Source organism: Tetrao urogallus (assembly GCF_951394365.1).
Source record: "Tetrao urogallus genome assembly, chromosome: 2".
NCBI lineage: Eukaryota > Metazoa > Chordata > Aves > Galliformes > Phasianidae > Tetrao > Tetrao urogallus.
In genome coordinates this window covers 13,017,737-13,043,702 of record NC_136814.1, presented here as the reverse complement: position 1 = coordinate 13,043,702, position 25,966 = coordinate 13,017,737, and the positions used below count along the sequence as shown (strand labels likewise).

Genomic DNA, 25,966 nt, shown 5'->3' with positions numbered 1-25,966 from the left:
TCCTGGGAAAAATTCCAGAGGAATGTTTCTAAACTAGAGATTAGAAAGTCACACAGGCGCACACACTGCTTCTCCAGCCTGCCCCCCTCTATTCTTAGATATACATTATGCATATGGATATCTGGGAATGGTTTGGAATCATTTAGGCACTTATGACATACTATTTTATCTAGCCGGTTTGGGAAGGAATTCAATATACTTATGTTGTGTTGACCTTTAACACTTGTAATGAATCCAGTTCTGCCTCTTGGAATAGAATGTGAACTCCTTAGTGGCTTAGTCATTAATAAGTAGGGTTCCCCTAGTGCAGTGGAAAATCAGATGGATAATACTTGATATTATCCACACTAGGCAAACATTACTGCTTGTCAAGATGATATACGAGGATTTTTTTTCCACATTCAAAAAGAGAGTTGCCCTGGTGGTCTTTCAGATTTTGTAAGAAGGGCAGATTGAGACAGCAAACATTTCTTTTTATTAAAAACAATATCCCTTTTTATTGCAGTGTGAAAAGGACAAAAAAGGGGAAAAATAGTGTGAGCAAACCTCAAACCAACAAGGACTCCAAGAAAGTGGATCTTGGCTCAGTGGGCTTACAGACAGGGAACAGAAAGAATGACTGTCAAACTTCTCCCAGTCCTCAATCAGAAGTGAAATGGAGGAGCACAGGACGGCTAAAGAACTGCATAAATACAGCTGAGAGCAACTTGGAGTTTCCTGTTTCAGAGCTGGAAAATAATGTTAATCAGAGACAGGCAGAGGATGCTAGCAGCCAGCAAAAACCTCATTCTGTGGAGCGGTTGAAGTCAAGACTTCTAAGCAAAAATTCTCCTTGTAGCTATGAGTCAGCACTGCTAGGCCCAAAACAAAATCAAAAAATATCTGAAACACAATCTCAACAGAAGAGTTGTAGTTCAGAAGAAAAGTTAAACCATTTCAAAGAAATATCCTCTGAAGAGACTCCTTTTATTCCTAGCAACACAGAAAAAAGTAAGTGCAGTGATGATCACCTAGGTCTGTTCTTGGAGGAGAAGACCCCACTAAATTCCAGGTTGTTTTCTAAACAAGACTTTAAAAAAATTGCATCTGATGAAAACTTACTTACTTTTGGAACAAAACAATCCCAGCCTCTTTCTACAAGAGACAAGTTTGTCCTTTCTACAAGGACAAACCAAAATGAGCCAGACACAACCACTGAAGAATTACCTGTGGTGCCTTCAGCATCCTATTTAGAAATGCAGACTGTGTCTTCAAAGAAGCTGATCCAAAAAAGGAAAAAAGAAGGTGAAGATGGTCTCAGGAAGTTAAAACTACGAAGGCTTAAGAAACCATAAAGACTGAAATATCACCATGGTAGTGTGGGCAGACAGCCAGATTTGTGTTTGGAAAGCATATACAAAAAGTAGGAAGCAATTAAATTTTAAAAATTTATTTTTAAAAAAAGTCAAAATTAGATAAAATTTTAAATAACCAGTTAACAAGGCATCTTAGCTATTTGGAACTGTAATGAAGATAATCATATCTTTTCGTATTAGATACATAAATATTGTACAAACCAAGTGTAATATTTAGAGAAAGAAAAATCTCCTATAACATAATATTTACTAAGCAAAATTTCAGACCAGTGATTGTTTTGATACTATTAAGAAGTCCTGACAGCTGATGACAGTATGAGCTCAAATCACTATTGTAATCCCTCAACAGCTACAGTTATCTTTTTTTTTTTTTTCCTTGTTTCTAAGCACACAGTTTGTTTTGGTCAAAATTAATCCTTTTCCATGTTAGGAAGTTTCTGGTTTATTCATATGATATTTGCAAGAGTAAGGCAAGTTGAGGTTATTTCAAATACATCTTTAGCTGGATTTTAATATTGCTGGTAATTGAAGGGCCGCATTTTCAGTTGCCTTTCCCTTGCTTGTGCTTGGGCAGTTTTCACATAAATACCTATTTCTAAACTGAGCTGTGGATACAAGTGATCATGCATTCGCTACCTGTAAAAATGTAACACAAACATGCACTCAGGTTTCAAAATCAACCCTTGTTTGTGTGTGCGGTCACCACACGGTGCTTTTGAGGTGTTAGCAATTGGAATTTTTAAGATAGAGATAATTTTTAACTGTTCAAGGCTTTTTGGTACTCTTTTTGTAACTTGAATGCTAATGTGCTATGGAAATGTAACTTCCTATTTCATGTTTATATTTTTAAATGGTTAAAATAAAACGGCAAGCAATTTCCTTTTGACCCTTCTCTCAAAATCAGTGTAAGCACAGACATTTTATGTGAAGAAAATATTGCAAAACTCTTACTGACACACACTTATGTTGTGAGTAGACTCATCTAGATTCATGGGGAGATCCACATCCGTGGCACTAGAGATGGTGTGTAGTACCAGTGAGAGTCAATAACTCAGCAGCTGTCAGCAAAGCAGTGATAGTTGAACAGCATCATTGCTGCTATAAAAAACTTCTGCATTTACTATAAAGGAAAAGGATTCTGCATGCATGCTAGAATACATGAATACGTGTTCTTTTTTTGTCTTTCAGCCTGTTTACGTGTTACAGTGCTTTGCAGTAAGGTTGCTAATGCTTGCCAATCTTCAGGCTCTGCAGAAAGGTCTTTCCTAGTAGCAAGCAAAGGGAAGGCTGTAAATGAACCTGGGTTTGGAATAACAGCCTGAGGTATGTTTACTGCTCTTTTGTTTTGAGATATAAAGAGTATAAGGACATCTAGTTAAGTTTCAGAGAAATAAAAGTAAGTAAAACAGAATTGCTTGATTATTTATATTAAGGTTTCAGCCATTTTCTAGATGGCTTATTTAAGTCCTAAGAGTGAATAATCTGACAACAAATGGTACAAGCATATATTCTAGTCTGCAGTTTTACATTTCCTTTATTTCTACTGTGCTTTTGAATTTTCCATTATATTCTTGGTTGCAACAGGTAACTGTAGGAGATGAACTATTAGAAGATTATTATGTAAGAACAGACACATGTTGAGTTGGCAAATTTACTTTAGGTTTTTTGTTTATTTGTTTTTGATATTTGTTTTTTTTTGTTTTGTTCTGCTTAGCAAAGGGGCATTATGATGGCTTTCCCAAAGTGGCAAACACACTGACTGTTTCTGTGAGAACTGTGGGCAGGCTGGAGCAAGTAAGCCCCAAACTACTACTAATAGCTTCAGAGTCAGAAGCTTCCCCTCCTCTTGCACTTCTCTTATTCAAAAGAACATAATTCAAGTATTAGAATCAAGTATGATGCAAGATACACTGCACCATGTGTATCTTATATCAGTGAATATTACTATTCTTACTAGTTTGGCCTTATAATTACAGATTAGTTTTACTTGTAACTGAGTAACATATCTGCATCCACCCTTAAAAATGACTCTCATACGTTTGTAAGGGCAGATAAAATTATTGCTTTTTCTGCAGCTGAGTACTTGATTTTGCTTTTAGGATATTTTGTTTTGTTACTTAGAGTGCTGTCTCCCATCACCTTACTGATAACATGAGAACATCTGTTTAAAATAGTGATCTTGTAAAATTAACAAATGTAGGGATAGATTGTTTAAAAATGTTTGAGCTTACAGGCTCAGAACAATTACAGTGAACTTTACAGTGAACTGTAATTGGTGGTTTGTTAGGTCCCTAGGCTTGTTTCTGAGACCCACTGCTTTCTGGCTGTGTATTTAGCAGTTAATTTGAAAAGCTATCTCTTGGATCCTTTCAGAAATGTAGGGGATTTTAGGGAAAAAGTTTCAGTATCGTCATTTCTGGATTTTAGATGGTGCTACCACTCAAAATTGTTCTTTCTTCTCCTCTGTGCATTAGGACTACTATAAAAGTTTACCTTTTGCAAATGCTGTGGAGAATTTAATGTGATACCTGAAATGTGTTGTTAGCATATGCTTGTGTTACCTGTCTGCTTTCACCCCGAGGTTCTTCTCCTGAGCCTTGGGGTTTTTCTTTATCTGCAGTCCACCTGCATCCAGATGACTGACAGATGTGTGTGGTCTGGCATGCTCTAGAAATGCTAACCTGGTTTCCAAGTCACGGTTAGGATCAGGAGAAAAAAGAATGCCTGCTGGAAACTGAGCCCCAGTAATGGAAGATGAGCAGCTTTCAAGTCTTGGCCCGGGCTTGCTATTACAAATTTGCTACACAGCAGAGTTAGCATACCTTTTTATTAAAGATATTAAATATTTAAGGCTCTATTCTATTCTGAAGTCTCCATTGAAGCACAGAAATAACGTCTTCGTTTTTTTCTTCTGGGTTTGTTTTTTACGTTTGTTTTTTCTTCAGTGCTTCTTTGAACTTCTCTGAAATATGGGTAGGTCTGAGCAGCTGACTGGCTACAGCCCACAGTCTGCTTAATTTGGTCTGTGCTGTTTGCTGATAGCGAAGCAATCCTTTCCCAGCCAAACTAACGTGCCCAGACCATCATTTCCAATATGTGTTACAAAGAAGCAGTTAAAATATTTGTGTAGTGAACCTGTGTATTTAAACGTACATCAAAGGCTGGGCCAGCCTTTTACATATTTATATATTAAAAGAAAGCAGCTGATGTAAAATATCCTTTGCCCAGCGCTGATCCGTAGGAAAGTTTTCAGCTAGTAGAACACTTCTATTTGGGTGATAGGCACTGTGCTAGTTCTGATGATTGTCAAATTGTAGTTCTGCATACCAGGTTCTACAGCTCATACAAGCATGTTACTACCACTGCATTGTCGCATTTCAGCGTAACACTTGACTTGAAGAATATCAAGAACACTTGTTTCTAACAAAAAAGGAAAATTTTAAGAACAAAACCTTTCTTTACTACAAAATATTTGTCTCAGTGAAGTGTTAGATAAACTTGCTGGAACATTTATTTTTTCAGTGTAAATTTCCTTCTCTCTCACAACTCTGCATGTGGGTCATATTCTTTGGGTTTTAATTGGTATTTTTACATCATCATCTCATTGGCTTTTGAAGGGAAAGTTGATCTTTTTTAAAGGAAAAATATAGAGGAAATAACTTTTTGTTTGCATTGAAAAGCAGTTGAAATAAGAATGTAAAATGTAACTAGAATATCCATGTTGTTCATGTTAACAGTAGTTATCTTGTTGTCTGTATCAGTACCTAATAAAATGTCTCCTGCTGTATTAAAGCGCTCCAATGCAAGCTTGAGCAAACACAGTTAATAGTATCAAGAGTCTTTGAGCAGCAGTGGAAAATGTGGCTTGGCCTCAGAAATTAGGTTTAATACAAGGCACTCCTCACTTTGCATTCTGCTTTTTTCTTCTCTGATAATCATTAAATAGTATCCAGAAAACTATATGAAGGAAAGATTGGGCACTGGGGAAACAGCAGCACATCGAGGCTTTCATCAAAGGGATATCAAGGTGTTCTGCTGCTGAACCTGAGAGGAGTATGAATATGCTTATTTTGATGGTTGAGAGCAAGCAGTTTCTTCATGGTAATGCATGTTGGTTAAAGAGCTCATGCAAAGTCTTTCATCAACTTGTTCATCTATTTCTTAACACAGTTCTCCCTTCTTGCTCACTTCTTTATTCCAGATAACTTCCTGGAACCTGGTAGTGTGTGACCTTGTCTATTCCACAGTGGCAAGAAGGTGACATTTTTAGATTGGGAGTTTTTGTTCAACATTGGCTTATGCTAAGAATTTGTATAATAGTTGTGAAAACAATGTTGTGCCCTAGGGCATTTCAGCTATAACCTGGAATTTGTCCAGGGAAATAGCCTCCAACATCCTAACTCCTTTACCACGTTTCAGTTATTCCAGAGTCGGGAATTCGTTGCTGTGAGAGGTAGCAACGTCCTTTTTGTAAGTGAGAAATTCACTGATTTGCTCATATGTTGCCAGATACATCCTTTAGTAGAGCTGAGACAACCCCTTCAGTTACTACCTCAGCAACAAGAATTGGTAATCTAGCTCTGGAACTGCTTTATTTTCTGCCAGAATAATTGTCTTTTTGATTATGCACCAAATCTTTAAGGAAAAGGGTCTAGAGCTATAATTTGAGAGATGTGCATGCCCCTTTTTAATATTCATGTGATCTCATAACGCTAGAATGAAAAGAATAGAAGTTTATTCCTCCACCCTGTAGAGAAACTGGTTGGAACAATTTGCACATCACAGAGAAGGAGCTGGCTGGAAGCTGTGGGCTGCAACTCTGGTCTGACGCCTGTCTGATACCACAGCGCTCCACGGCTGCCCCAGTGCTCGGTAAGCCATCTGCCAACCATCCGATGGCCAACAGACTGCTCACAACCTTCAACTCTTTTCTCCTCCACGTCCAAGAATTGGAATTAATCACATTCAGCACAGACATTTTTCTGTTTGGTTTTGTATTCCCAAACCAAGGGGAAAAATGGCTAGCCTTTAAAAACAGACTCTGTAAACAGTAATCATAATGACCACTGGTGTTACTACTGCAAAAGGAGAAGCTGAAAAATTCTTGAATATCAAGCATCTGTTAGTATCTTGCTTCTTTTAGAAAGGGAGGAGGAGCTTATGCAATCACTTCCATCATCTGGGGAGGAAAAGGCTGAATTTGGTACTTCCCTTGTCAGAACTTCTCATCTTCTTTGCAGACACAAATATAAAAATTGCCTTTGCCTTGTGACTTGTTCCGGGGGAACCCTGCAAAGCCAAAGGGCTGCAATCCAAGCTAGAGGATGAAGGCTGGAGCAGGCACACTGGGGATAGCAGATGACAAGCTGCATCATCCAGTCTTCAAGGAGCAAAGGAGAAAGTAACCATGTACATTTTCTAGCTTGCCAGGGAGCTGATTAATAATATTAACTCTTGCCATGGAGAGGTGTCCATTGGTGCAAGAACAAGTATTGCTACTATAAAGAGAAAAATATTTTCATCTGTGAAGATAGCTTGAGGATTGCTAGTTTCATATTTATGCCCTGAGCTGGTTTGTATTACTTAGATGCTGGGCTTCAGATATACAAGAGCTGTCTGGCTGTCATTTGCTTGTATTAACAACACAGAAATAGCCGTTCCCAAGGCTATCTTTCACCCAGTGACATGAATTTATTGTCAGGCTGATGTAATATGCATGGTCAGCAGCTTTTTTGCTAGTCACCTCCATGTAAGGTGGGCCCTTTCCATGTGGAGGTGCAGTGACTTTGATGTGGCTGTGTTCAGTTCACGTTGAACCAAACCCAGATTTGATGGGCTCAGTTAACCATAAGAATAGCAGAACTGTGGGAGCAAAGAGGAGCAATTCATGAACTTTAAAAATATGTTTAAATGGCAGCTCAAGAAGCACACATTTTTCATTCTTAGATAAATAGGAATCCAAACACACTAGCAGCAGGAGGCTTCTCATGACTAAACAGAATGCATCTTCCCAAAGTAGTAAACCATGAATGAACAGTTTCCATAAATGTAAACATGCCTTGATATTCTAATGGAAAAGCCTTAAATGTTTGTGTTTCTATTTATTTTCATCCCAATAGAAAACATTTTGTATATCAACCCTCCACTGGGGGGTAGTTCTGGGCTTTGGAAGACTGCTTTTTTTTTTAAATTCTCCAGTGTAAAGTAAGCTTGAAGCTACCACTGAGATACAAGGATATAATGTAACTTTTACCTCTCTGATTTTGTGAGGCCATCAGGTTACAGGATGAGTTACACAGGAAATCAATGCCGTAACAAAACCTCGGCATGGTCAACACAGTGCTTTGTTGCCATGGAAAAAATATATAAAAATAAATTAATACTATGCTCAACATTTTCCTTTATGCTGTCTTTGGAGATCTAAATAGCATTGGCACTGTGTTAGATGATTAAGTCTAATTAGAATTTGCCTCAGCAGGCTTTGAAGTAGCATGTCACAAACACGTTCCCATGACTAGCACAAATCCTGGTGTTCTGTTTTGGTTATTGTTTTTTTTTTTTTGTTTTTTGTTTTTTTTAATTTTGCTTAGTAGAAGGCTGTCTCGAATTTGAAGGAATAAGCCTAAGTGTGAATGTTTATGTGACTTAGAAGCAGTAGATGGTTTTGCACTGTTGAAGTTGAGATCTCTGTGAAGTGTAGACTAGAGGAAGGTTGTTAATTCAATGTTATAGTACAGAAAACAAGTCAGTTGATAGCCTCACTGTGCCTCTAAGCCAGGTGGAGGATTCCATTAAGTGGCTTTTTTAGATGCAACTTCTTTGCTTTATTGCAGATTGTAGAAATTTAGAAACAAAGGAAAAAGAATACTTATAGGATTTGTTTAGGTATTGTTGAAGTGGATAGATGAAGGTAATCTTGTCAATTTTTCCTTCAGCAAGCAGTAAACTGGTGATTCCCTGGTACTTCAGCTACATGTCATGCAACTGTGAACAGTAAGAGCAGTAACCCTTTCAAGGTATTATGTAGCAACAAGTTAGAATCTCATCTTAAAATAAGCTTGAAAAAAAAAAAAAAGTAACACTAAAGAATGAGATTTTACCTTTTTTTTTTCAAATGGTGATAAAGACAGTACAGAACAGTAGGTCTTGTGCTCAGATCATTTTCAAGTGTTTGTATTATAACAATCTTTATATAAGCTATCTGCATTTATTACAAACAAATAGAAAAAGCCTATTGTTTTTCAACTCTTGCATGGAGTGGCTTAAGATGAAGTACAAGAAGGAATATGAACCTCTTTCATATTATTTGTCAGCTGAATTTGTTACTTACTTAATGTTTCTGTCAGCTTTAGCAAAGCAAAGTCACAGCTTCATTGGGAAACGTGCTACAATGAAGAGCAGGGTATCATTCAACTGACCAGTACTTCCACACCCAGTCCCTCAAAGCCAGGAGGGGCTGCATTAGTTAAGCACTGAGCCATTTCAGAGTATTCTGAGAGTTTATTTTATGCTTTACAAAGCATTTTTTTGCCCATTAGGCATCAGTATAATCTATGGCTCCTTTCCCATCCAGGTCAGCAGTTTGTATCTTGCCTAGCTACTTAGATTTGGTTACCAGCTGGTTCATTGGCCCATGCAAAATAAACTAGTTGCACAATTCCAGTCACATTATCATTCTCTTTTCAAAAGGTCACAGAGGTACATTAGCCAAAAGACATCAAGAACAAGGGACAGGTTGCTTTTGAACCCCTTCAATTTGAATGAAAGCCAGACAGAAACGCGTAATCATCCAACAAAAAGCTCGACTTCACCAAAATCAGCATCAGGTCTCAGAAATGTAAGCCATCACTTGCCACTGCTTTAGCACAACTAACCAGGTGGGAGCGCTTCCAAGCTCAATAATCTCCACGCTGTTTTATGTTTTCATACAAAAAATTTAATAAATATTACTTTTCAAGATTTATTGCCAGGAACAACACATCAAAGATGCATTTTCATATAACACTAATATCACAATACAAGGTATCTTCATGATCTCAATGGTTAACCACTGAGATTAGTATGTTTATAAGCCTTTTGATCTTAAACATTGTAATAGCACTTTGATTTCCTCACTTGTTAAGGCGGGCAGTGTAATCTATGGCAAACCTACACAGTGATCTTACTGGACATTCTACTGTTCAAGTATTCAACAACTAGCTTATTAGAATACTCCCTAAATGCAGTAGATTACAAAAAAATTCAAATCTACAAGTGGTTCAGTATTACATATTCATGGTGAGAAAAAAAAAAAAAAAATCAGAATTTACAAAATAAGATTGCTGTGTTTCCAACTTCACACGCTAATTTGATATTTTAATTACATGCAACCACTCACATTTCATCTACATAAAGTAATAGCTCAGTTTTGTTCCCTTAAACTGCTTCTTAGCAGATTCTCTGCCTGTCACTCGGTTTCAAGTCTAAAGCAGCAAAAAAAATTTTCTAGTCTAATTATCTAAACTGCCTCAGTCAGTACTTACAAATAGTCTTAAAGTGATACTATGGAAGGTGTTTCAAACATTTGACATTGTACAAAAACCAGCATCAAGGCATGAAAGCCCGTCCTATTAAAAATAAACTATTTTAGAACACCTTAATTTTGGCATATAGGCAACATGTAACAAGAAAATAAATTCAAAATGAAGAAGCCACAAGCTTACAATGCTATCAAAAACCTTCAACTCTAAACACATACATATAAATAAAAAGGAATGATATTTTAAGGCTCTTGATTATTAAGTTAATAAATCAAATATACACAGTGATTAATAAAAAAGAATTATTTACATATCTATACAAACTTCTATTTTTGACACATTTTCCTCTTTAAATTCTTCATTTACCAGCAACTGCTGACAAGTTCCCCCCACCCTCCCCCAACAAAAATACAATAAAAAAATAAATAATAAACTTATTTTTGATAGTTGCTGTGGTTCCGAGCTGCAAAGGCACTTTCAAATACAGAACTAGTTGTACGTCACCATAAAACCAATATACAAAAAACTCAGATTCAATAAATATAAATAAAATGCATTATTCTAAAGAAACGGTATAAATTGGGACATCTGGCAGAAAAAAAATTAACGCTAAGGAAGAGTAATAAGGCTCTGTAATACCTTATGAAACATTTCCATGATGCATCAGCTACAGCTGAATTTACATTAGGGCACTTTTGACTAGTTTTGCATAGATGTGAAATGCAGCACTTGGTATTCCAGCCAACCACAGCAACTATCATTGCCAGTGTAAGCCAGCTTGTCAAAACTTAAATTAACAGAGGGACTCTAAGTAAATAATAGCCTTAGACTCAAATATTACACAACAGTTTAAGAACTACAAGCTCTTGAGTGCCTTTATAATGATATTTAAAGGCCCTGCACGGCAGCACCCAACTGTCTGCTATACAATGTACTCCATTCTATTTAAACTTTGTGCACTTTCCAAGTCTCTGTTGTCCTGTTTATTTGTCCAGTTTGGGTGTTTTGTGGGTGTGCTGTTGGGTGGCTTTTCATCTCTGTCTACCAAAGTATATGCTGGCTGCTTGGCAAACCGGGCCTTTTGCTGGTGTTTGTCCATGTCATCTTCCTCCACTTCTGAATTGTGCGTCCTTATTTTGGCGATTTTAGAGTTTTTGTTTTCATAGTCTTTAATTGGAACAGTATTTGCTCCGTGTTTCTCTATGGGGTTTTTTATTTGATTCAGCTGCTCCCTTACGTTGTTGGTGGTGTTGTCATCAGATGCTGTGTGAGTATGGCTGCTCTGCTTTCTGCGCTTTTGAATGCACCAATAGAAAACAGTTACCAGGCAACAGATCCAGGCTACTGTTAAGACTGAGCTCAGTAATGGCACCAAGAAATCTGGAAGAGAGATGAGACCAGTTAACCCTGCTACAAACAAAGTGTTCCAGTCAATGCTTCCCACAAAGGGTAATCTCAGCTTTTAAGCCTCGTTTATGCACTGGTCTCAATAATGTGAGGATAATCATAGCTCTTTTAGAATACAGGATGTTTTAAGTGAGTTTAGTATTCTAACTACTAGCTAACAGCCCCCTCATGGAAGACTTACTTCTCGTCATCACAGGCACCAGTACTGCAGGCTGCATTACACTGCCCTGCCAGGTCTCTCTTGGCCTGGGAGCAATTGGTTACATGGCCACCAAAGTCATTTCCCTCTCCACTTGTGGCTGGCCATAAGATGCCCGTGCATTCCTGGTGCTATGCAGAAAGCCAACTGGACACTTCTGACCTTAATATTTAATTCATTGCATCTGGACAATGGTGTCACCACATAAACTACATGAGAGCTCTCAGAACTAGCTAGCTCTCTTCCTTGCTTCTACGTGGAAAATTTAAGAGGGTAGGTCACTTGCCTAGAGCATTTACAGAACACTTTATGTTATTATTCAAAATAGCAAGATCCTGGTGCAAAATTCTGTTGTTCCCAGTTACAGGGCCAAAACAGGCAGAGATTCTCACAGTTGCTATAGATTCAAAAGTAAGAAAAGCTTCACCTGCTTTGAAAGTCTTTACTAGTCATAAAAAGCATGCAAGTCATTTGGAGGCAGGGAAAAAACTTACCTGTTTTGTTTTTAACCGGTCGTCTTTGTACTCTGACTTCTGCAACTGCAGCAATTAGTGTGTTGTTTCCATCACGCTTACTGACAAGGTCGATAATCTTATCTGTGATTTCTTTGATTGGGTTTTCATCTTCCCCTATATCTTCAGCAGACTAAAGAAGTCACACAATTAATACCAGATGCCAGATCAGATGTAATCTGTTATCTATAAACTTTCACAATCAGCTAAGGCTCTTAGTACTTTTCATACTTCAAAAAAACAAAACAAAACAAAAACAACCCCCCTCCCCTTCCCCCCCCCCCCCCCCCCCCCCCCCCCAAAAAAAAAACCCACCACCAACAAAAACTAAACCAAACCAAACTAAAAAACAGGAATAAAACAAAAATCCCAATTACAGGAAGAAAATAATATTGCAGAACTTCAGTCCCCGTTATCTTTAACATGAACAAAGCAAAACAAACAGTGCTCAAGAGAGTATAATAGAAAATGGTTTACTGCCTTATTACAGTTGCTGCCAGATGATAGCTTTCAGATATGCACATGTAACCTAGGTTTCTTCCCTGTCCTTAAAAGAGAGCTGGGATGAAAACTAAACCATGAGAAGTGCTGACAAAGCCATGAATTACGATTTTTATGAAATCCACATGTTGCACATATATCCAGGCAATTAACTACTAAGACATTTAGAAATATTCCAGGAATACTTACAATAGCAACATGTATTTCATTATTTGCCAAGTGTGAAGGCTCACAGGTAATATAGATGGAATATTCAACAGAAACATTCTTCAGGATATTCAGATTCCTCAATTCGCTGCAAATGTGCTCCGTGGTAAGGCCCTGGAAGAGATGAAGAAAAGCTTTTTGTTTTTTAAATATATATACGCACATAAATACACACAAAAAATATTTATAGAAATATATGTATTATGTTTATGCATTTGTATTTTATGTGTATATAGATCATATATATGATTTAGATATATGTGTTTTCTTATACAAATTTTAAGCATATGTTTTTATTTTATATATACATATATTAAATGCATTTATAGAATATAGTTATATATAATAAAATACACACATACACACTCCTACATCAAGGCAGAAGGGAGAGTTTGCCCTTAAATAGAAGTTCTAAAACAGGAGGAGGGGGAGCGTAAAATTCCCTCCAAGCCAGCTTTTATTCCTGTCTGGACACAAAAATATGTAGGGTTGAAATCTGTATCAACCTTCCATATTTTCTGGGGTTTTTTTTGGTAATGAAGGAGCATCAGCTTTTTCTGTACTTTTACAGTATGGTTAAGTATGTTGTTTCATGCTCAGAGAGACAAGTATGTGAGTACCACAGCATATTAAGTTACGTTCTGCTACTTACTGGTGCCATCATTTCCTTATTAAAGGTGAAGGTGATGTTGGCACAGTTATCTTGGTAATAGGAATCAGAATTGCATTTGGTCTTCACAGGTTGTTGATTAGAAGGCCAGCATTCACCCACTGCAGTACAAGGGTGAGTGAAACAATGGTCTTCCTTAACGGGAACACAAGCATGTCCAGCTGGGCATTCGTTATGACCTTTGGCGTGTATTACACAAGGTCGAGGACCACACCAAACCTAGAAGAGAACAAATACCACTATAAGGTAACCACTGGCTACAGAAAAGATGGAAGTACAACAGCCAAGAACACAGCAAAGATGTACCTTAGAACAGGTGACTTTCCCATTCAAACACTGACAAGTATTACAGTCATCATCCCACTTAGCACCGTCTGGCATTACTCGAATACTGGTGAAGCAAGGCCTCCCTGTAACTGAAGACAGATTTAATACAATTAAAAACTAAAAGTTTGAAAAACACTTAAGTTCCTAAACTCAGTGACACTGAGTGACTCAGATACTTGATACTTGCTTTTAAAATAACTATTGCTCCCCGCACATACAACTGCCAAGCCATTAACATGCAGTGACACCTACAAGCAGTACAACCAGCTACGATATCACACAATACCTTCCTGGCATCCTGGACCACTGCGACCCGGTGGACAAATGCAACGGTATCCATTAATTTCATCTATGCAAGTAGCCCCAAAGGCACAGGGTGAAGACTGACATTCATTGATGTCTATGACAGGGGAAAACAAACAAACAAAAAAACCATATAAGGCATTTGCCTACTGGAGCTTTGTTTACTCTCTTGTGTCTACCCAGGGATAGATTCTTATTAGCAGCACCAGCACCATCTTGGAGCAAGTTCTTTGAAGTCTCTTCTGTGTGGCACTAACAAACACCAAAACCCAACCCCTATAGCTACTTAAGCTTTTCAAGGGCAAGGACACATCCTTCTCACACAAGGATGCTTCCTGTTCTTTGACATAGTTCAGTTTTGTTCACCTACTTAATTCTTCAACCTATAACAGTGTTAAACCCCATTCCAGTTGTATTGCTACTATGAAACATCTATTTCCATGGTTATTATTAAGAGTAAAAGGTGTCAGCATCCTCCTACCTGTAATTATTATTAAATTACAGGGAAGGACATACATCACCTGAGGGCGTGTAGGTGGATTATTCATTGATAACGTTTTTGGCTGGCACCCTTTCACATCAAACTAACTCATGGCATGTAAACATGTTCTAAGTGGGAAGACCATATTGAAAGGCATTTTGCCCATGTAGCTGAACCAAGTTCAGCTTCAGCTGAATAGGCTTTAACATCTCTTTCATTTTTATTGTAATTCCCATCCTTCCCTACGTCAGCTACAAATCTGGATCTAGGTACAGAAGACACAGGACATCTATCAGAAATCTAATCTACCACTTAACTCAGTTAAGTTGATTGTCACACTACAAGATTCAAACAAGACAAAAATCAAGCTCAGTGCTATTGAAACACTTACTGATCCTACAGTCGGGACCTGCGAAGCCTGGAGCGCACTCACAGCGGTACCAGTTGTCTCCATCCACACAAGTACCACTGTTGTAACTATGAAGAAAAGTCATTATGCATATTATGAAACTGCTACAAATAAATAAAATCTAGAATTTTAAGACAACAATAACAACAAAAAAGGATAAAAGATAAACATTGAACTTACCAAGGATGAGGACTGCAGTCATTTGTGTCTGTAAAGTGAAGACGGACAATGTTAAACATGCAGACTGGCTAATACAACTCTGCTGTTCGTAAAGAATAATTGAACTTCCCCTACTTCCCAAATTACACGTAGCTCAACTTTAACAAAAATATGCTGAAATTCTCTACTAAATTGATTCCAGGCTTCCACTACAAAATTTGTTAACTACATTGTGGAACACATGTACACAGGAAGAGATTGTTGTAAAAGAATCTAACGGGGGAAAAAAAAGAAAAAGTGGAAGCAGACAGAGCTGCTGGTAGAAAAAGAATGCAGGAGAAAACAAGACAACATCTGTCTCCACTTAGCTCATTTGCAACTTTCTCATGCCCAGGTCAAGGCTCTATCACATAAAGTCATTAAAAACAAAGATTCAGGTGATGCTAAAACCTACATCAAACAAGCTTTCCCTTCTGGTTTCAATCTCCACTCCAAGAGCGACAGGATGAGCTAATATTCTCATCATGCAACACTCTGGAAAAGTTCAAGCAGAGATGACTTACTCTGAGTACATGTGGGTCCTTCCCAGCCCTCCTTGCAGACACAAGTGAAAGAATCCCCACTGACTACACAGGTACCACCATTGTGACAGGGGTTTGGCAGGCAGCTGCTGTTCCTTGCTGTAACAGAAACAAGATTTACCGCTAAGTTGTTAGAAAGCCATCAAAACTGAGCCAAGAAAAAAACTGAGGTCGCAGATTCAGTGCCGCATCTGCTTCCTTATGACTATGCAGGATATTTACCTATATTACAAGTGGCTCCTTCCCATCCTGCAGGACACATGCACTTGAAAGTGTCCCCCTCATCATAACACGTTCCTCCGTTATTGCATGTTGCCTCATCACACTGGCTGTCACCTACAAAGAACCCAAAGTATTCTTATTGCCTGTGCTTCCTTAATGCTACGCAAGTTTAAGCAGCCAAACAGAGCATGCCTATTACATTTTTGGAAGTGCTGAACTTACGAGAGTGGCAAGTTTTTCCTTTCCACCCATTTTTACATTCACAGAAGAAGTCATTGACCAAGTCTCGGCAAGTTCCTCCATTGTGGCAAGGGTTTTTACTGCAGTCATTAATATCTAGATATAATAAGGAGAGGAAAAACAAGCTAAGCAATGTTTGTCAAATCTGTAAACGCTTAATGGCCTGAAAGGTGCCTGTTCCATTCTTAATTTTGGCCTGAGTTTCAATCATGGATTAAATGCTTAAGTCAGTATTTTAAAGATTTAAGCACTGACACAGTTGGGAAGAATATTCCACCCTGTTCCACCAGTTTGTTTTCTTTTTGTTTCAGTAAACAAGAAGTGAAAATGTGTATTATATAAACTACCCTATCGGTCAGAGGATAGGAGTGGAGTGCTCACTTCTCTTCTGTTCCCAAGGCTGACAAAACACAAATGTGACACAGATATGTCCTTCCTAAAACAGTATAAGCAAATGCTAAGGTTTTCTTTCAGGAAGTTATCCAAAGCATAGAGTGAAAAACTGAACAGTAGGAGAATCTGGTGTGGTAATTTGGGTTTAGATTCAAAAGCCTGGGATTCACTGAGGAAAAAAGAAGATACCTCGTCTTCTTCAGTCATTGCAGCAAAGTTTGTGTTAAATAGGCACTGGACACTGTCATCTTAAAGACAGTACAAGTCATGCCTCCAAGAGATCTTACTGCGTGCTGAAGAACAGTTAACTTACTTGTTTCACAATATGTTCCTTCCCATCCATCGCTACAAATACATTTGTAAGAGTTTACACCGTCAATACAAGTGCCACCATTTTTACAGGGGTTGCTCTCACAGTCATTGATATCTGCAATAGTTTGGAAGAGGGAGAGAGAAGGCAAAGGAGAAAAAAATAAAGAGTCAAATCAAACTAGAAGTATAGCCACTGGAAATTATCTGAAGGCTGTTTGGTGCTACTTCCATTTCTAAGCTCCTTATGAGAAGAAGGGTTATAAGCAAGATGAGAAATAGCTCAAAAGCAGTGCAGAGAAAACAGAATGAACCCACTGCTCAGCAATTCAGAATTAAAAAATAAAAAATCAGAAGCCTTTAAGATCCATGTTAAACCCCACTATTAAATACCTAAGACATTGTATATATAAGTTTCTTAAAAATATACAATTCAAGGCCAGAAGGTTCATTACTGTGAACTTTCCCCAAGGCCTAACAAATTCCAATCTGCCTCACCCAACCAGGATATGAAAACTTAACGCAGTTCCAAGGTTCACTGGGTTAGAAAAAAGAAGCCTTCAAGCTATCTGGGAGGAAAGGATGGAACAGTTAACCAAAAACAGAAGGAACAGTAAAACAACTTTTCAGTTCTTACTCTCATGACAGTAGGTGCCAGTGAATCCTTTGTTGCATTCACAGGTGAATTTTCCACCTGCTTGGCTCTTGCATTTTCCATGAGGACCACAGACATTTGAAGAAATATAACGAACTCCTTCTGGTGTGCTGTTAGAAGCCACTGCTACTGTACAGCTGTCGATTACTGCAGAAAAGCAGAAGAATTGAGTGAGGGCTGCCCATTCCATCTGATTTCTTCAGCTAATCGCAACATTTTTATTTCCAGAGATGGAAGTTTAAAAGACATACGTAAGCTTACAGCTTTAAAATAAAAGCCCTATACCTATTATTTACGCATAAAAATCATCACAGCATCTTCTCTGAAGATTGCCAGACCCACTTTCCAGTCTGTAATATATTAAGCCAAAGTGGCTTATTTAAAACATATTTATATTTTGCTATCTTTTAAACAGCTACTATTTATAAATATTACTCATCTTCTCATTGAAATAGAGGCTATTTATAAAAATGACTCTGCTTATACTTTTGCAGCTACATTACTTTGGCTTTGGTAGGGGACAGGAAGAAACAGTTTTCAGTCATTTTTGCTCACCTTCACAAGGAGTTGTGCGGCAGTGGTCTTTCAGGTGGGAGCAGTTCTTGCCTTCGTAATCTTCAGGGCAGTTACAGAAATAGTCCATAGCAAGATTGAAGCACTGGGCACCATTCTGGCAAGGATTTGGCTCACAGTAGTCTATATCCAGCTGCAAGCAGTGTAGAGAAAGGAAAGAGGAAGGAAAAGGGGGGGAGGGGGGTTTGGACGGGGGGGGGGGGGGGGGGGGACCATTGAGGGAAGGGAAAGACTGAGTGAGACTGAAGTTTTATCATAGTTTTCCTTCAGTATGACAGGCAGACATTGGAGAATCTGACCTTTTTATCTACTGCCTCAATGACTTGTTCATAACATACAGAGTTTAGTTAGACTTGCAGCTATTTCAACCGACAGCACACATGATATTAAACAGCCACTGAAAGTTAATAGTTAGCATGCAACAGAACCTGACATGCAAACACTTGCGATCTGTTTAACAAGAAAGAATCTGCAGCAGCCCATGAGGGCTTTTTGTTGCTTTCTCCTTCCCTGCTCTTCTCCCCTCCCCCACAAGATATATACTAATCAGTCACTTTCTTGGCAGACTGACAATGATATCAAGTACAACTTATATTATGGTTCACTGGATGCAAGGTATTCAGTGTACAGATCCAAAGTGCTGGTAGAAACACCACTGGCTGAGGGCCTGCTTTTCACCCATGCTTCTTACCTGACAGAGGTTTCCTGAGAAACCAGCAGGACACAGACATTGGAATCCATTGATTTCATCCTGGCAGTGACCCCCATTCATGCAAGGGTTACTTGCACATTCATTGATATCTTTCTCACAGTGATCTCCTGCATAGCCAGGTGAACAGATGCACCGATAACCATTAACCAAGTCCTGGGAAGAAACAAGAAAATTTAAAGTTATGCTTCTTTCCTCTATCTTTAAATATTTTTATTAAAGAAAAAAAGAATAAAAGAAATATACATCCTCTACGCTATTACCAACATAAGATACTAGCTCAAATTAAAACTAGGTAGTAATAATTGGAAGGGAGGGGAAGAAGAAGGGAGAAGAATTAAAACAAAGCATCTATACACACAGCCAGTAAAGGCTTGTGTTTGTAGTTTTGAGTAGAACACATTGATCCACATTTTACAGCGGAATACCTATGTTTACAATAGATAGTTTGCACAAGCATCTCATTCACTGGTTGTGAAAGAGTCCTTTTACGCAGTCATTTCTCTGCCCTCATTGTTCTACACATATACCCCTACATGCTATAACACGACAATCCTTCCTCCCAACTCAAAGAAACAACAATTTATGCCAGTTAATTGCTATTTTCTACACAACTTGTGTTTAGACTCAAATGTTTCAGTTACTGTTGCAAGTCTCTGGGAAACAGTAAAGTAAAACCAGAATGGCTTACCCGGCAGGATCCTCCATTCTGACATTGCCCACGACAATCGTTAATATCTGTAATAAAATTAGTATGTTAGCAAGCAAAAATCTATTCACTGTAGAAACAGAGTTCAATTTCTTTAAAACTGCAGTAGATAAACCTTCTGTCAAGTTTCCTGCACACCTTCCTTAAGATAAGGTTATTATAATGGGTGGGAACCTCTTGCAATACTTCTAGTAGAAGCAGGAAAACTTCACATCATTGTTTAACTCATTTTTATCAGAATACAGCTAGGTTATGGACTAATGAGTTTGATAAAATTGTGTATTTTCATTCCACACCAACTACTCCCTTTTTAAAAACATCAGCTGCTGGGACTCAGCCTGATGTTTAAATCCAAGCTTAGAATTCAGCAGAATACATACATTTACACAGACAATTTAAGAAACCCAAGGATAGAGACACTCACTTATATCACAGTTGTGGCCAGACCAGCCAGTAATGCAGTCACAATAGTAGCTGCCAATCAGGTTCCTGCAGGAGTTGGCATTGACACAGGGTTTGCCCTCACATTCATTCGCATCTGAAAAACAATGTGAATGGCCAAATGCAGGGCTTGTAGAGTAGGAAGAGGGAAAAAAAAGTCTAGCTCTGTTTTCACAGCAATAATCAACAGTTCATTCAGATCTAAGGAACTTATACAGTGTGGATTAGCGTGACTTGAATGAACAAAAGTCAATCAAACATCAGTCTTTTAAGCCTATTTCAATTTCTCTGTAATTAGAACATACAGGCTATGCTAATTATTTGATAATTACCTAGCTACTCATTAAAAGCAACTTCCCCTCCCCCCTATCTCAGTCCAGAATTTCAAAGGAGTGCTGCAGCCTGGTCACTGGAGTTGGTGTGTTGTGTAAAGAATGCAGACAGCTCACTTCATGAGATCATCCACATTTTGGAACCCAGCTGTGAACTTCTTGGCCTGGAGGAGTTGACATGGCTGAAGAGATACAGCAACTTTCTCACAGGCTGAAGGAAGAAATACGTGTGGGGGTGGGATTGGGATACACCCTCCCCACTTCATTTATAGTTTAGCTATAGTCTGTTTAGCTTAGTCAATGATTTCCTTCGGCTGCTAGCATGCATCAGGAGCAGTTACTCTACACTTTGAACGTGTCCTGGGCCCCAGTCCTGCCAACACTGCAACCTAGTTTTCTGAATGTGCTAGAATATGTCCACAGGCTTCAGTGCTGTAAACATGCCTGAAGTAAAGGGCATGACTGCCCTTGCCTGCTGGACTATGATCCTTCCTGCATTTCCCTGCCACTCCCAACACCTGGAGCAACAAAAGGATAAGAAAAAGGGAGTTCTTACCTAGCTGGCATGTTTTGCCAGTCCACTGAGGTGGGCAAATACACTTAAATCCATCAACTAGATCTTGGCAAGTTCCTCCATGACCACATGGATTTGGAGAACAATCATCAATATCTGTAATACAGAATAAGAAGAAGCTTAGCTCTGTTACCAAACAGGTAATGTCAGTAAATGATAAATTTGATGAATGGTTGTTGTCACTAGGATTTGCCCTGAGGAACAGAGAGACAAGAGGGCTTTTGGGAAAAAGCCTCTTTAAAAAAAAAGTTTTAAAAATAATAGTAAGAAAGGGGCATTCAGAGCACAGGGGAAGAAATTTACACTGCTAACCATGCACAAGTGGAAATCAGATTTGTATACAAACCAGTATTTTAACAACTTGACAGCATGCTACCAAAATACTCTGTATTCTACTTCACTCTAGAAACTGTTGACCGTTTTTTCCCCTTGCGTTTAACAAAAACCTCAGCACCACAATATTAAATAGCTGGTAAAGACCAATGCTAAAGCTGGAAACATTAAGTAGGCTGTCTTGCATGTCCACCAGGTATTAGGAAGACAAATCTAGAAGAGCAAGCTAGCACATTTTAATACAATTTTGAAGGGACTTACTATCAGTGCAAGTCGGTCCAGCCCAGCCAGGTGCACACACACATTCAAATCCTGTAGACGTTTCTAGGCAGCTTCCTCCATTGTGGCACGGATCAGAGAGGCATGCGTGCTCCGCTGCACCAGGACAGGAGTACATTACGATACAGACTACAGCAACATCACAAGAAGCCATCCCCTGCTCCCGCTACATGCTTCTACTCTGGACATCCACCAGCACTTGATGTATTGTCCTGCTGAGCCAACTGTGAATCAAAGCTACTACCTACTAGGAAGTCATCTTCCATGATGCTTATCAACACCTCGACTTGCACCTGTTTGAGTCAGAGCCAAACTAGGCAACTTGTAGTGATCTCTCTGGTGAGCAGGAGGCTGATTTTCAGAGATACAAGCTGATGAAGCGTGAACATGCAAGTCTCATCTTTATAGCCAGCCCTGACATTAGACTAATATTAGAAAGTGACTTCCCCAACCTCATAAAATCCCCAAACAGCAAAATAATTAACTACCAGTGGCAGTTCAAGGGCTGCATCACACACTTACCAATTTCACAGTTCTGTCCAGAGTAGCCCTCAGGGCAGGAACATTGGTATTTATCAGGGCCAGTGTTGCTGCAGGTACCACCATTCAGACAGGGTGGGTGGGTTCCACAGTAGTTCAGATCTGCAAAAAGGTGACGAGAGTTGAAAAGCTATGGTTTGAAAAAACAGAAATATCACCACGTCTGTGCTTTGCTCTGGAGACTTTATAGAATGCACCTACATAGCAGTAGGACTTGACAAAGCAAAGCACATAGACTAACAGTGCCATAACAGCAGAGAACGCACAGCTAAGATGATAGAGGACAAAAAGTCCCACATTTCAGGAGGCTTACTGTGGGCAGAGCACGTGCATGACCAAGCGAGCAAGTCTGCCAGTGTTAAAATTCAAGTGTTACCCTTGGCTATCTGCAAGATTAGCATACCTTTGTCACAGAGCTGACCACCCCAGTTGGTTTCACAGAGGCATTGCCATGGTTCAATGCAAGTGCCATGGACACATCCTGGGTGTGGAATGCACTTATCACAGTACTGGCCTTGCCATCCATACTGACACCTTCGATTAATAGAAAAAAAATAAAATATATATAAACATACATCAGAACAAAGAAAAGGGAATCAATAAATGAATAGCCCTCCTTCTCCCCCGGCCCTTTAGAATTATACAGATAGGACTGCAGAACTCCAAAGCTTCGAGAAAGACTGGGGAGGTGCAGGAGGAGAAGGGGAAAGGAGAAGCTATTCAACATTTGTTTGATGGTTTCTTGTAAACAAACATTTTAGTAGTTTTGCCAAGGTCTCTGTAGCTGGCCTCCTGACAAAAGAATAACTGTTCAGAGAGAATCAGCATGAGGCCATTCAGCACAATAACACTCTTTTGGAGCCTCATACAAATGTGGCAGAGAGGGTGGGTGTGCACTACAAATCAATCTCTGGGCTTTGACAGGGTGCATTATAAATTGGAAGGGGAGGGGGGAGTCAGTGGAAACAACAGTTATCCAGAGATCCTCATAAATACAAGGTTCCAGGCATTGCAGCCATGCTGAGTTTGCAGGATGATGAACTGAACCATAAACACCGACTCTGAGCGTTGGCAAGGCAGCAGTACGGCGTTAGGAATTCTCTCCTGCATTGGAACCTAACCTTATTCTGCACTATAACTCATACACAGAAAATACAGATTGGGCCACAGTAAGAGATTAAAGAAAACAGCACACAGCAGGATTCTGAATGTGTTCAAAGATGATTTGTTGCCAATGCATTTCAGAGCTTGATCTACTCTATCCCCTTTCCAGGTTAATAATAAAACATGTCCAATTTTAGGAAACTTGGATTTTCATATTTTGAGAAGAATTTATTATTAAGTATTTATTGCTACTATCAATTGAATTCTGTTCTTAAAAGGAAGATGCTCTTTTAAAGAAAAGCCCTCTTATAAGAAAGTTCATTTAGGCTTTTATTTAGCTCTCACTAGCAAGGTAGACCAAGAATTCTTCAAATTAAAGCTGATCAATAGGTAGAAGCAAGGAAAACAAGTTAGAAGTTAAAAGCAAAGGTTGGTCGAAGTACTACATTTCATTAAGAGGTCCTAAGAGTAATTGATCAGCAGCAATTATGCGCTAAGCTGTCACTAAATTATGAAAATAAACCCCTTCTGTACAGAAGTCAGCTAATCTTTCTATTTATAATATCCCCTCCCCCCCATTCTTTTACAGGCAATTTCTTCTCATGGGAAAAAGCTAGAGGAATCTATCCAATGGGTAATCACACACAGCCAGTGGCAAGTCTGACTTCTCAAAATCTCAGGTGACAAACGACATCCTAATTAAACTTTTTTTAATAGCTATTTCAATTGCAGCCTATTCAGGGTCAGTGGGAAAGTCTTAATAGTTTGTGTATAAGAAAATAGCTAGTCCAACTTATGTTTCTTTGTGTGCAGAGAACATGAAAGAAAGTCAGACCAAGCAAAACGACCTCTTTCAAGTAGCTCCTGGAAAATTCTTCCATAGGGAAGATTGTAATAATATGGAATGATTAAAAAAAAAAAAAAAATTAGAAACATTTCCTTTTAATTTGTATTGCACTGAAAGCAAATTGCCTATGAGCTTGCATGGCAGCAAAACTAATGGACCTCATCTGCAAAAACAAGCATGCAAACCTAGAATTTTACTCCTTCCTGACAAATTAGAAGTCGTTTTGTTTTGTTTTTTAAATTCATTTTCTTTGAAGCAAATTTAAACAGAAGTAATTAAAAAAAAAGAAAACACACACAAAGAGCATAAGCTGTGGAGCCAGAGATAGGCCTTTCTTCAGTCAGATCAACTTCAAAGTATAACAAACAAAATGGGACAAACTCTATGGGCATAAAAAAAAAAAGTTAGGTATCAATTCCAGAACAAGACTCGTGGTAATAATTCCTGTTTAATAATATGTATGCAACAGTTTCTTATGCGAAATACAAAGTTAACTTTCTCTATATAATGATCCATGAGTAAATTTGGGTTTGTTGGCAGACCTGCGTTGAAGAAAGTAACTTGCACCAAGTGAGAAAAGGATATTTTAAGAATGTTTGCAAGTTGTCTGTTGTACCAGAACCCAGAGCAGTTTCTGCTAGGATGTTATTTTTTAAACTGTTGCATTTGTAACATACAGGCCATATGACTCATCAAAACTTAAAAGAAAATAAAATCTTGTTTCTGTGTTCACTTTAAAGATATTGGTCTGACTTGGCAAGCAGAAGTTATCTGAAAGCACCAGAAGGACAGCATTGTTTCAAGACTATGCAAATCAAGTGTGGGAAAGTTGCACCTTAAGTAAATAAGAGCACTAGTGCATGTCTGGGCAGTGAGTGGGAGGTAAGAGACTTAGAAAGAGAAAGGAAAAAAAAATCTGGAAACAAAGCCTGTTGTTCTAACTAGGAGACAGCAACCCTACAAGGCATGTTTATTCTGATGACAGAAGCACAAAATCACTGGTGGCCTTGACTGACACGCTCCTCTCACCATCTGGACCCCCAGTACTTCCTATCACTTGCTTGGCTTTTTTTTTTTTTTAATTGCAATATATCCATGTGGTGCTTTGGAGGTTTACCAGCCCATATCAGCACTGCTCAACATTTAAATCTCCTAGCATAACCCAGAATAAGCCCACCCCATGGCTTGACTTTCACTTTGTCACGCTGCTCGCAGAAGACGAGAAGTTACTTCCTACCTTACTTTCAGAAAGTTCCTTGATGAAATTGTTTTGTTTTAAAACACAGATTACAGAGACAGTGCTCTGTGATTATTTAGGCTGACCTTTTATATAACACAGACTGTCAGATACCTCAGATTTAATTCCTGTTTGAACTACAGCTTATCTAGAAAGAAAAGCAGCTCACTTCACGCAAACATTTCCAGCAATGGAGAATGCAGCAGTATGTTTGTTAAGCAGAAAAAAAGACTTCTGTTCCTCCAGATTTCGGTGTTTTACTCACGAATAGCCAAGCTTCACTTTTAACCCTTCCTACGCAGAATCAATATTGCTCCTTTGTAGCCTAAGAAGTGCAGAGCTCCCTATTCCTTAGACACAGGCATGAGAAAGGGTTACGTGAAAACAACCAGTCTGCTCATAAAGAATGAGGACGTTTTAATATTTGTTAACCCTGTATTAGTAATTGAGAAAACCTCCCTGTGTCATAAATATATGCTGTATATTTTGAAGCACTCCAAATATTTAGTTGTTGGTTTATGGATAAACTCTGCTTCTCATTGTGTCCTTGCCAGGACAGAATGGACTTCAAAGCGCAGCAGCAGAATTCTACATTCATCAGAGCCTACTGACAAGATTTCATCCCAGCTATTAACCTCTCAGCACTCCCAGCCTGGCTCACAATGGTAAAAGAACAGAAAGATTTAACTAATCCTATTCTAAAGAATGCTTGACTTTTGCCTCTGATGGAAGAAAGCAGGGGTGGGAGGGAGAAAGGGGGAAAAATGCGAGTGAAAGAGAAAAGAGAGAAAAGCCACACTGTACTTCAAGCTAGTAGTTGAAACAGCCTATTAATCGGG

General features: G+C 38.7%; 2 protein-coding genes across 2 annotated transcripts in view; one reads left to right on the top strand and one right to left on the bottom strand.

Moving 5' to 3' along the window:
- The window catches only part of SLX4IP (SLX4 interacting protein), a gene marked incomplete at both ends in the record, with an annotated part of 37,105 nt that extends 35,771 nt beyond the window's left edge, over positions 1–1,334 (top strand). The window contains one exon of the mRNA XM_079532789.1: positions 506–1,334. Coding sequence (XP_079388915.1) covers positions 506–1,334 — 829 coding nt within the window. The remainder of the gene's footprint in view (positions 1–505) is intronic.
- Positions 1,335–10,796: 9,462 nt separating this feature from the next.
- JAG1 (jagged canonical Notch ligand 1) overlaps positions 10,797–25,966 on the bottom strand; it is a gene marked incomplete at its 3' end in the record, with an annotated part of 34,409 nt that continues 19,239 nt past the window's right edge. The window contains exons 6-26 of the mRNA XM_079532931.1: positions 22,343–22,473; positions 21,922–22,041; positions 21,382–21,495; positions 20,770–20,883; positions 19,865–19,978; positions 19,423–19,469; positions 18,714–18,887; positions 18,005–18,155; positions 17,432–17,596; positions 16,799–16,912; positions 16,075–16,188; positions 15,853–15,966; positions 15,613–15,729; positions 15,071–15,098; positions 14,873–14,958; positions 13,984–14,097; positions 13,677–13,786; positions 13,353–13,589; positions 12,683–12,814; positions 11,975–12,125; positions 10,797–11,254 (exon numbers count right to left, since the gene is read on the bottom strand). Coding sequence (XP_079389057.1) covers positions 10,797–11,254; positions 11,975–12,125; positions 12,683–12,814; positions 13,353–13,589; positions 13,677–13,786; positions 13,984–14,097; positions 14,873–14,958; positions 15,071–15,098; positions 15,613–15,729; positions 15,853–15,966; positions 16,075–16,188; positions 16,799–16,912; positions 17,432–17,596; positions 18,005–18,155; positions 18,714–18,887; positions 19,423–19,469; positions 19,865–19,978; positions 20,770–20,883; positions 21,382–21,495; positions 21,922–22,041; positions 22,343–22,473 — 2,905 coding nt within the window. The remainder of the gene's footprint in view (positions 11,255–11,974; positions 12,126–12,682; positions 12,815–13,352; positions 13,590–13,676; positions 13,787–13,983; positions 14,098–14,872; positions 14,959–15,070; positions 15,099–15,612; positions 15,730–15,852; positions 15,967–16,074; positions 16,189–16,798; positions 16,913–17,431; positions 17,597–18,004; positions 18,156–18,713; positions 18,888–19,422; positions 19,470–19,864; positions 19,979–20,769; positions 20,884–21,381; positions 21,496–21,921; positions 22,042–22,342; positions 22,474–25,966) is intronic.